At 46.7% G+C, this 10,977-nt stretch overlaps 1 protein-coding gene across 5 annotated transcripts in view; it reads right to left on the bottom strand.

Moving 5' to 3' along the window:
- LOC102981477 (acyl-coenzyme A thioesterase 1) overlaps positions 1-10,200 on the bottom strand; it is a 25,333-nt gene extending 15,133 nt beyond the window's left edge. For 3 of the 5 annotated variants that reach the window (XM_028496138.2, XM_028496137.2, XM_028496139.2), the window contains exon 1: positions 7,613-8,218. In XM_028496138.2, the coding sequence (XP_028351939.1) occupies positions 7,613-8,198 (586 nt within the window). In that variant the 5' untranslated portion in view covers positions 8,199-8,218. Of the gene's footprint in view, positions 1-7,612 lie in introns of all 5 variants that reach the window. The other 2 variants (XM_024116821.3, XM_055088578.1) reach the window with 2 other exon arrangements.
- Between the last annotated feature and the right edge of the window lie 777 nt (positions 10,201-10,977).

The raw sequence follows: 10,977 nt of genomic DNA, 5'->3' as shown, positions 1-10,977 counted from the left end.
CCAGACCGGGGCGCGAACCCGGTTCCCCTGCATCGGCAGGCGGACGCGCAACCACTGCGCCACCAGGGAAGCCCGGAGTTTCCCTTTTTCCCTGAACTTCTCTCTACTCCCTCCTCCTCTGAACCTATCAGAATCTGCCCCTGTAAAATTATGTCTTCTGAGGACCCAAGTAAACCCCAAATTTCTTTTTTTTTTTTAATAAATTTATTTTGGGCTGTGTTGGGTCTTTGGTGCTGTGCGCAGGCTTTCTCCAGCTGCGGCGAGCGGGGGCCACTCCTCGTTGCGGTGCGCAGGCCTCCCACTGCGGTGGCCTCTCTTGCTGCAGAGCACGGGCTCCAGGTGTGCAGGCCTCAGCAGTTGCGGCACGTGGGCTCAGCAGTTGTGGCTTACGGGCTCTAGAGCACGGGCTCAATAGCTGTGGCGCACAGGCCCAGCTGCTCTGCGGCATGTAGGATCGTCCCAGGCCAGGGCCTGAACCCGTGTCCCTGGCATTGGCAGGCAGATTCTTAACCACTGCGCCACCAGGGAAGCCCCAACCCCAAATTTCTTATGTTCCCTGGACTAAAGCCAAATTGGGAGCCATAGCTGAAGAGTTTTTAAAGTAACTGAGGACCCTCATAGGTTGGCTGAAGAGTTTCACACAGTTATTCAAATTTACCAAGCTGGTTGCTTAGATTTATATCAGTTAGTCCACCTGCTTGTTGGTGAGGGTCAACCCAAACATTGGATGAAGCTTCCCTGATGAGACATCCTGAACAGGATTTAGAAAAACAAACCCCTAACTTTTGGCAAAATGCTAGAATACTTGCTGAAAACCTCTACCGAGCAATTACAGTAGCTTTTCCTAAAACTGCTGATTGGAACAAAATTCAGGCTTGCACACACAAAAATCTGATGAACCTGTTCATGACTAGTAGAATTGATTTCAGATTGTCTTCAAAGCAAATTCTGGTCTTCCTTCATATGGTGAATCCACTCAGGTAGCCTTTGACTCTATGTGTATTTATGTGCTGAGCCAGGATCTTCCTCTTTTAGTTAAAACAGCAGGGTGGAATGGGAAACTATGTCCACTCCAGATTTAGTTAATCTGGCAAATCATCTCACTCGCACCCTAGATGAGTCGCCTAAAAGAAAGACCACTAGACTTCTTAATTTTCATCTCTGGCAAATGAAGGCCCCTAAACAGAGGCAAAATCCCTCCTAGTTTTTCCTATTATTGCAAAGAGCCCAGATATTGTAAAAGATTTTTACAAATATTAGTGCTCTAGGTGCCTTCAGGCCTCTAGCCAGCCTTTCCAATGTCCTCCTAATTTCCAATGACGGGGCTCTGAGGAACTACAGGGGCCCTTCCCAATCCTCCTTCTTAATCCACTTGGAGAAACATTTCTCCAGATTGGGGATGAAGCTCTCTCTGTCCTTAATGACACACCAGAGCTACACTCTCCATGCTCAACCCCACTGCTATAAAGCAGCCCCTGCTTTGGAGTTTTAAAATAGTTCAAATTGTGGGGCTCTCTAATGAATCTCAAGAAGTTCCCGTCTCTGAACCTATTCCCTTTTGTTTAGGCCCTTGACAGATATACACCCTTTTCTCCTGAGTTTCTCTGTCCCTATTCATTTATTAGGCTGAGACTCAGAAAAGGATTATACTGGAATTTCTCTCTCCCACAACAGGGAAATAGTTCTGGAATTTGACAGTAGCAATCAAAATAGCCAACCAAGTGAATTAAATGACTCTTTGACATCCTTTATTGGCTCCATTACTGATGGCATGGTAGCTGAATCTGGGAGACACTGATCAATTGCCCTGATTGGATCAGCTACCATCATCCTCTTTACAGGCAAAATTTCAAGTGATATTGGAGGAATCCACAGTGCAACTCCTATCAACATTCAAACAGATCTCTCAAAACCTCTCCCAAAATTAATCAGTACCCTAGAAATAAAGAGTACCTGCAAGGTATCAAACCCATAATAGAGGATTACAATCCTCAGGGCTTCATTATCCCCTGTACTAGTCCCTGGAACACCCCTATTTTAGCTGTGAGAACACCCCTATTTTAGCTGTGAGAAAGCCCAATGGCTGGGCCAGGAGGTTTGTCCAGGACTTAGAAGCAATAAACACTGTCATCCCTTGACACCTTGCTGTTCCTAACCCACACACACTACTGACATCTAGTCCCAGGAACTTTTTCACTGTAACTGATTTATACAGTGCATTCTTTAGTATTTTAATTGACGAGCCTAGCCAATACATGTTTGCTTTCACTTGGGAAGAAAGGCAATACACCTGGACAGTAATGCCCCAGGTTTTCACAGAGAGTCCCTCCTACTTTTCACAAGTCTTGAAAGCTGATTGGGGTGATATGAACGTTTCTGCAGGCTCTACTTTGTCACAATACACAGATGATTTGCTTCTCTGCTCACCTCAAAACTCTTCATGGGGGGCTTCGCTGGTGGCGCAGTGGTTGAGAGTCCGCCTGCCGATGCAGGGGACACGGGTTCGTGCCCCGGTCCGGGAAGATCCCACATGCCGCGGAGCGGCTGGGCCCGTGAGCAAAACCTCTTCATGGGAAGACAGCATCCACCTGTTAAAACTTTGGCCTTCAAAGGACACAAAGTCTCCAAAGAAAAATTGCAGTTTGCTCTAATGCAAGTTGGATATTTAGGACACCTGATTATGGAAGAAGGACTACATTTGGTTCCAAGTAGATCTGGGGCATCCTGTACTACCCGAAACCTAAAATTAAGTGCCAATTATAAGGTTTTCTCAGGCTAGCTGTCAACCGTCAAAATTGGATTCCAAATTTTTTCATATGATCCAGCCCCTATATAAAACAACAATCTGGTCTTACCAGAAATTCTAAAATTCCCACTACTTACCACTGTACATGCATTAAGCCATTAGTCTGCTGACAAAATGATAGCATTCACGAACAAATATTGGTGGGAAAATATTAAAAAGGTCACAAAAAGTGCCTACACCTCACTTGCCCCAACTGCTCAAGCTAGAATCCAGGAAAACCTGTTCACACTGCTCCTGGACACTTACAGTCTAACGGGCCATTCAAGTTTTGGCAAATAGATTTCTTACAGTTTCCTCTTTCTCATGGATCTAAATATGTTTTCGTCACGGTTTGCATGTTTTCTCACTGGACTGAAGCTTTCCCCTGTAGACAGGTCACTCCTTCTGCAATAGCTAAAATTCTGTTAGAAAAAATTATCCCTACCTGGGGAACCCCTCCTGAACTGCATAGCGATTGGGGAACCCATTTTACCAGTCAGGTACTTCAATAAGTCTGTGCTGTTTGGCTGTTTGGCTGGCTTTACAACACTTTCACTTACCATGCTTACTTACCATACTCGATCTTCAGGGTAAGTCAAACAAACTAAGGGCGCTATTAAGACTCAACTGGGGACTTCCCTGGTGGCGCAGTGGTTAAGAATCTACCTGCCAATGCAGGGGACACAGGTTCAAGCCCTGGTCCGGGAAGATCCCACGTGCCACAGAGCAACTAAGCCCGTGCACCACAACTACTGAGCCTGTGCTCTAGAGCCTGCAACGAACACCCAACACAGCCAAAAAAACAAACAAACGACAACAACAAAGACTCAATTGGCGGGACTTCCCTGGTGGCCCAGTGGGTAAGACTCCGCGTTCCCAATACAGGGGGCAGGGATTCAATCCCTGGTCGGGGAACTAGATCCGAATGCATGCCACAACTAACAGTCCACATGCTGCGACTAAGAAGTCTGCATTGCCACAACAAAGATCCCAAGTGCCGCAACTAAGACCCGACGCAGCCAACAAATAAATAAATATTTTTTTTAAAAAAGACTCAATTGGCAAAATTCGTACAAACCCTCCAAATACCTTGGCCCAAAGCATTGCTGTTGGTCCTTCTAAATCTCAGATCCACCCCCTTTGGAACTCATAAACTCTCACCCTTTGAGATAGTCACAAGACATCCAATGCACCTGGCCCCAGCCTCTTTTGATTCACAGCTGATAAAAGGAGGTATATTTCATACTGTAAAGACCTCGTTGCTTCCATTGAAAATAATCATGCTTTGGTAGAGCAATCTTGTCACAGAGCAATCCCAGGAGATGAAGACCTTAAGCATCATACCTTGTATTCTGGAGATTTCCTCTTGAAAAAGACACCTCCAGAAAGACTTTTTTAACCCCTCTGGGAAGGCCCCTTTCAAGTACTGCTAATCAACCCTCGTGCTGCCAAACTTCAGGGAGTAGACTCTTCATTTCACATGACACATCTAATAAAAGCACCAAACCCTCACTGGACCTCACATCATAGGATGACCTGAAAGTAAAGATTTCCCAGAATTGAAGCACATGACATCTGACCCGACAGCTTTGCTAAGATGTCAGGGCCAGTACTGTTAGAAAGTTCAGGATTCACATTAGTCTTTTCATCTGGACTATTAACTGACTCTGGATTCTTATCCAAATTCAGGGTAACTGAACTGGCAACCTCACATGCTATGCCACTAATAACGCATTTGGTTACAAATGGTTATTTTAAGGTAAGAATACTGTTTTTAAATGTCTTTGAAGTTTTGCTATCTTCATGAAGAGTTCATTAGCTGTTGCCTCATGTTTATGCCTGCACTGTACCTTCCTGAAAGCACTTGGTTAATTGTTTTAGATTGACTGTGCCCTTGTTGTATTCACTAGTCTATTTTGCTTTCCCGGCTGCTTTTAATGGGGACTTCCAGGAGGCATCCATGGCTCTGGGTTCACCTCAGTAGGGAGAACTTTTCTCCCCAAAATCAGAATAAGTGCCAATAAATATTTGTTCAGTTGGCTATCTTCAGGCCTAGGATCCTGGTTTAGAATCATCATACAATTTGGAATTGTCATGTTACTTTTGATTCTATACTTGTTTCCTGTCAAACCTCTGTAAAAATGATATATACCAAAAGAGATGATCTCTAGTTCTTAGGGTCTTGAGAAATATGGACTATAGATGGAAAGTTCCTGGAAGTTCTCCCTCCTACCCCTCCTTGTTACTCAAATGTGACCTCAATAGGTTTCCACTCTGTGCAGTTGCCCTCTAACAAGGGACATGACACCCAGGAAAGGTCCTTCCTGACACAGAAGGACAAAAAGCCACTCCACTGACTCTCGATCATCGATGGTTTTGGAGAAAGAGATCGTGATTAAAAGGGAGAAATGTGAAAACTAATAAAGGAAAACCTCACTACAATGGAGTAAGGAGGACAGAACTGGGGAGCTCTCCTGCAGTACCACTCCATGTCAATTATAGGAAGAATTGTCAATTACAGATCACAACAGAAGGATCATCAACAGGAAAGAATCATCAACTACAGTCCCCAACAGCAAAAGGTGTAAATAGCCTCCCCTCCAAGAAACTGACTACCCCAGCAACTCAGCAATGAAAAATCACCATTATCCCAAACTCTCTTTTCTCTTATGGACTTTTGTTCAAAACAACCCCTCCCAGATTCCTCCTTTTTCTCTATAATATAAAATAGCGTTCTTTTCCTTGCTTTGTTGCACTTGCCTATGGTTTTTGCCTTAGCTTGCTTGTTCCAATTTGCAATTCTCTGCTATTCCCAAATTACCCACTTTTGTTAGCCAAATAACTAACTTTTATTTTTAAGGGCAACAGTGGGGATGCAAAATGATACAATCACTTTGGAAAACAGCTTACAGTTTCTTATAAAGTTAAACATACACTTAGGTTATGACCCAGCAATCTCACTCCCTGGCATTTACCCAAGAAAAATGAAAACTTAAACTTGGATGCAAGCGTTTCCAGTGACTTTATTCTTAATCTCCAAAGACTTGAAACCCAAATGCCCTCCAAATGGTGAAAGAATAAACAAACTGTGCCACATCCATCTAATGGGAAACTTCTAAGACACAAGAAGGAACTACCGATATATGGAGCAACAGGAATGAATCTCAAATACATTACGCTAGACTCAGAAAGCTACCTACTGTGTATAAGTCTAGTTATGTCACATTTTCACTATTTACATTAAAAGTTTGTATTTAATGTGCAAATTTTAAGGACTATTTATAAGGCAAATACCTTTATACGAACTTTAATAATTCAGTACTAACCATCAAAGCCCTGTCAGTACCTGTTCCCCTTCCCTCACTTTCCACTATTCTGAATTTTATCAATCTCTTGATTTTCTTTAGTCTTACTACTTGTAAGTATTCCTTAAATGGCATTTTGTTTATTTTGCCTATTTTTTGCATTTTATCTGAATGTAATGATACTGAATGTGTTCTTTGGGGACTTGATGTTTCCGTCAACACTGTCTTTGAGGTTCATCCATTTTGATTCTTGTTTTTTTAAAATTATTTATTTATTTATGGCTGCGTGGGGTCTTAGTTGCTGTGGCACGCGGGCTTAGTTGCCCTGCAGCATGTGGGATGTTAGTTCCCTCACCAGGGATCGAACCCGCGTCCCCTGCATTGGAAGGCGTATTCTTAACCACTGGACCACCAGGGAAGTCCCTTGATTCTTGTGACTATAGTTCGATCACTTTTGTGCTATAAATATACCTCAATTTATTCATCAGTTTTATTGCTGATGGACATTTAGGCTGTTTCCAGTTGTTTTTGCTCTTACAAACATAAATACCTATTGGTGCACCAGGAGTAGAATGACAGTCAACTTTCTAAGTAAAAGCAATTTTTTTCAGAGTAGATGAATAATTGTGTTCCTTTTTAAAAATTTTTATTTATTTATTTATTTTTGGCTGCGTTGGGTCTTTGTTGCTGCTGGCAGGCTTTCTCTAGTTGTGGTGCGCAGGGGCTACTCTTTGCAGTGCATGGGCTTCTCAACGTGGTGGCTTCTCTTGTTTTGGAGCGCAGGCTTCAGTGGTTGTGGCTCACGGGCTCTGGAGCGCTGGCTCAGTAGTTGTGGTGCACAGGCTTAGTTGCTTGGCAGCATGTGGGATCTTCCCGGACCAGGGCTTGAACCCGTGTCCCCTGAATTGGCAGGTGGATTCTTAACCACTGCGCCACCAGGGAAGCCCCAATTGTGTTCCTTTTAGCAGTGTATGGAAGTTCCTTTTCCTCCACATACTGGTCAAAAACTGGTAATGTTAGACTTTTAAATTTTGAGGGTGTTGAGTGTAGTGTTTAGTTTTACTTCGCATTTCCCTGATCCTAATCAGGGTAAGCATCTTTTAACTTTTTCATTGGCCTGTTGCTTTTTATGTAACGGTAAAATTAACCAATAATTCAGAAGATTTCCAGTGGATAGCAAGAGGCCTTCTTCCTTCATGGTAATTTTCTTAAATCGTAATATACTCTGGGAGTTAGAAGCAAAGTTGTAAAACTGAGAAACTTTAGAAAGAAAACTTTAAAAACTGGAAACTCCTTATACTTTTTTTTTTTTTTTTTAATTACAACTATCTTTCCCCTTTCCTTGCGATGTCTTCGTTCTGACCTCTGTCTTGGAGCAGCAGAGCCACCTCCCCAGCCAGCCTTACGTTCCATTCTTGTCTCCTCGAAATTTTCAGGCCCCACAGACCTTCGGAATGTTGGGAGCTACCTACTTACTGCCTCTCTCTCACAGACAAGACAAACAGGGAAGCAGGGGGCTTACCCGGCGGCAAGAAGAGCGTGGCGCGCACCCGGCCCGAGCGCACGGGTTCGCGCCGCACCCCCGGCGCCAGGAAGTCGCGCTCGTGCACCGCCCGGCCCAGGAGCCCTCCGGGCTCCGGGTCGTGGCCATCGAGCACCTCCAGCTCCACGGGGAAGGGCGTCTGCACGTCCCGCTTCACTAGCCGCAGCAAGGGCTTCTCGGGCTCCAGAGCCCAGAGGAGCCCCATGGGCTCGAGGCCCGTGAAGCTGCCGCCCAGGGCGGGCGCGCGCCCCAGGTCCAGCTGGCCGTGGGCGTCAGCGCAGTAGCGCGCGTGGGCTCGGAAGAGCGCGCCCTTCTCGTCGCGCAAGGACGCGCGCAGCGTGACCGGCTGCCCCGGGGCCAGGCCGCGCACGGCGATGCGCACCGGCTCGTCCCAGCGGCAGCGGCCCGCAGGCTCCAGCGTCACTGTTACCGCCATCCTGGCAGGGGCCCAAGAGTTTGTGAAACCGGTCCTCAGCTTTGTAGGCCCTGCCAACCGCGCCCAGGGTGTCGGGTCCCATCGACAGAGTCGGAAGGGTCGCAGGAGAGCCGGAAATGAGACCACCATTTTGAGCCTTTTTCAGATCTCGGGTCAACTGCAGAGGGCTGTGAAGAAAGTTAGAAACTAGTTAGAGTCCCTCTAGCGACAGGCTGCCTATCTGCAGCCTAAGGCCTAATGGGGCCGAGCAGCCTGCTATAACTCTTCGGAGGGCCGCCAAGTCCTGCCAAACAGTGGCCGACCTTTAAAAGCAAGAGCGAAAGCAGACACACAGGAACTTTATGTTGGGAAAATTTTTTCTAGTTTTGCCTCTCAGAAGCTCTTTGGCTCGTGCAGCGTGGGCTGGACCGGGCTGCCCCTGAAGGAACCTGGCACTTAACAAAGTGTCCAGTCTCCAAAATTAATGTAATAGGGCAGGGCGCGCCGGCCGGACCCCGGGGCCTCCATGATGTAGGAGCGTGCGGCCGCCGCCGCCTCCTGCAGCCAGCCGCCCGATTGGCTCCGACGCGGGCCCCGGGCCGACCGGGACGACCCCGGTCTCTGCCCCCGCCCCCAGCCCGGCTGCTAAGGCAGACGGCAGCTGAGGCAGCGCCGGCCCCTCGGCGGGACCGAGCCCCTGAGCCTGCCCGGGATCCTGTGGTGGAGCAGGCCAGCGAGCAGCCCTTGGCGCGCAGCCGTTGCTGCACGCAGTTACCCTGGGCGACCGGTTACCGTGAGAACCCCAAAGCGGGAAGGTTAGAGAGGCGATTAGCGGTCCTGCTCCGCCAACTTTCCGACCGGCGGTGGTCCTCCAGCGGAGAGTGAGGTAAGAGGTGGATCAGATCACGGCCTTCTCCCTGGGGCCCTCCAGGCCCTCCGCAGCCTCCTGCCAGCAGGTGCGCTGGGGAGCCCCAGGACAGGCTGGGGGCTGTGTCCTGTAGGGCTTCAGAGCCCTTGCCAAGGCTGCCCACTGGAGGGGCCCAGGCCTTGAGGCAGTGGTGAACCTCTCCCCCATGCCCGTCTCTGCGACCTAATGGCAGCGGTAGTCGGCCTGGGTCGCAGTCTGTGGGACCTGACCCCCGCCTTTTGGGCGGCCTGAGGAGCCTGAGGGCCAGTTGAGTCCTGGACACCTTGCTCCCTCAGTGATGACGGCTGGGCAGGGTCTGGGGACCCGGCCCTGAGGGTGAAAGTTGTGCCTTGGGACCTTGCCCTTTCAGGCCGGAACAGAGAATAACATTTGTTTGGTGGAGATTTATGAGAACATCGTTACCTGACCTTGACCTGACCTGACCTCAAGAACAAAGGATCTGGGACATCCCTGGTGGTCCAGTGGGTAAGACTCCCCGCTCCCAATGCAGGGGGCCGGGGTTCGGTCCCTGGTCGGGGAACTAGATCCCGCAAGCATGCCGCAACTAAGACCCGGCGCAGACTAAATAAATACATAATTTTTTTTTTTTTAAAGGATCTAACATCAAGAAGTTTGCAACAACCACGCCCCCTCCACCTTTCCTATAAAAGTGCTTTGCTGAAAGCTTTAGGGGAGTTTGAGGTTTTTAAGGCATGAGCCACCAATCTCCTTGCATGGCCCTGCAATAAACCTTTCTCTGTTCCAAACTCCAATGTTTTGGTATTGTTTGGCCTCACTGTGCGTCAGGCACATGGACTTATGTTCGGTAACATTAATAGCCAGAGGAGTGTACTGGAATTGAGTTTTGTCACTTTGTTGAGTAATTCACATCGGCTAATAATCATAGGTCTTGTCTTTTAAAATGTGCACCATAAAAAAAAAAAAAAAAGGACCTCCCTGGCGGTCCAGTGGTTAAGACACTGCCCTTCCAACGCAGGAGGCATGAGTTCGATCCCTGTTAGGGGAAGTTCTCTATGCTGTGCGGCACAGCCAAAAAAAAAAAAGAAAATGTGCACCATGGTGTTTTGCTTGTATGTTATTTGTCTATTATGATTATTTTTCCACACCATTCCACAACTAAGGGGCCTGGCATCTTACTAGCTGTGTGACCTCACTTTCATTCCTTATGGGTGTAAAAACAGCCAAATGAGGTAATAGTTGTTATTTTGTTATCTGGACTCTTATATTGCTCCATTTAGGCAAACGTTATCTCCCTCTCGCCCCGGACTGCTCACCTTTTCCCACTATTTCATAAGCTATGGGTTCCATCCAGTGGTGAATTTTTCATCAAACTTAACTGCAGGACCCTTCCAAGGCCTTGTACTTGATTTTACATTCATGAATTCATATCCTTTTTATTAGAGAAACCTGCAAATTGTATAACTTCAAGCCCACAAAACCTTTGTTTGCCTCTGCTCCTAATAAGGCCACCCCCACAAGCTTCCCAGACAAGACTTTTTACCTAGTTTCAAATGTTCTCCTGTCCTGCTGGTCATTAATCACGCAACTCCCTTTAGCTCTAATTACTTTTGTACTGGTTCTGTGGGATACTTCACAGTGTATTTTGTGCACAAGAGACTCAAACTAAAGACGGTAAATAATAATAGCTAACTCTTAATCCTTACAAGAACCTTGTGAGAAAATTAAGGCCCAGAGAGGTGAATTGATTTGCCAAAGATCACACAGCTAGAAAGTGGAAATGCTGGGATTTATACCTTTGCAATCCAATTCCAGAGCCTGTGCTCTGAACCATTATGCTTTGTCTCTCACATGATGATGTCCTAGTTGAGAAGATTTGGGAAACAGACATTCATATACTGTTGGTGGTTATATACACTGGCATGACCTTTTCAGAGCAACCTGGTTAAAAATATTTAAAAGATGCATTCTCTTTGACTCACAATTCCACTTCTAGAAACTTTGCCTAAATAAACATTCATAAATGTGTGTAAATATTTGGCT

The sequence above is a fragment of the Physeter macrocephalus genome, chromosome 11 (genome assembly GCF_002837175.3).
Source record: "Physeter macrocephalus isolate SW-GA chromosome 11, ASM283717v5, whole genome shotgun sequence".
In the NCBI taxonomy this organism is placed as follows: Eukaryota; Metazoa; Chordata; class Mammalia; order Artiodactyla; family Physeteridae; genus Physeter; species Physeter macrocephalus.
The sequence above is the reverse complement of the archived record's forward strand: the minus strand, read 5'-3'. Positions and strand labels throughout refer to the sequence as shown.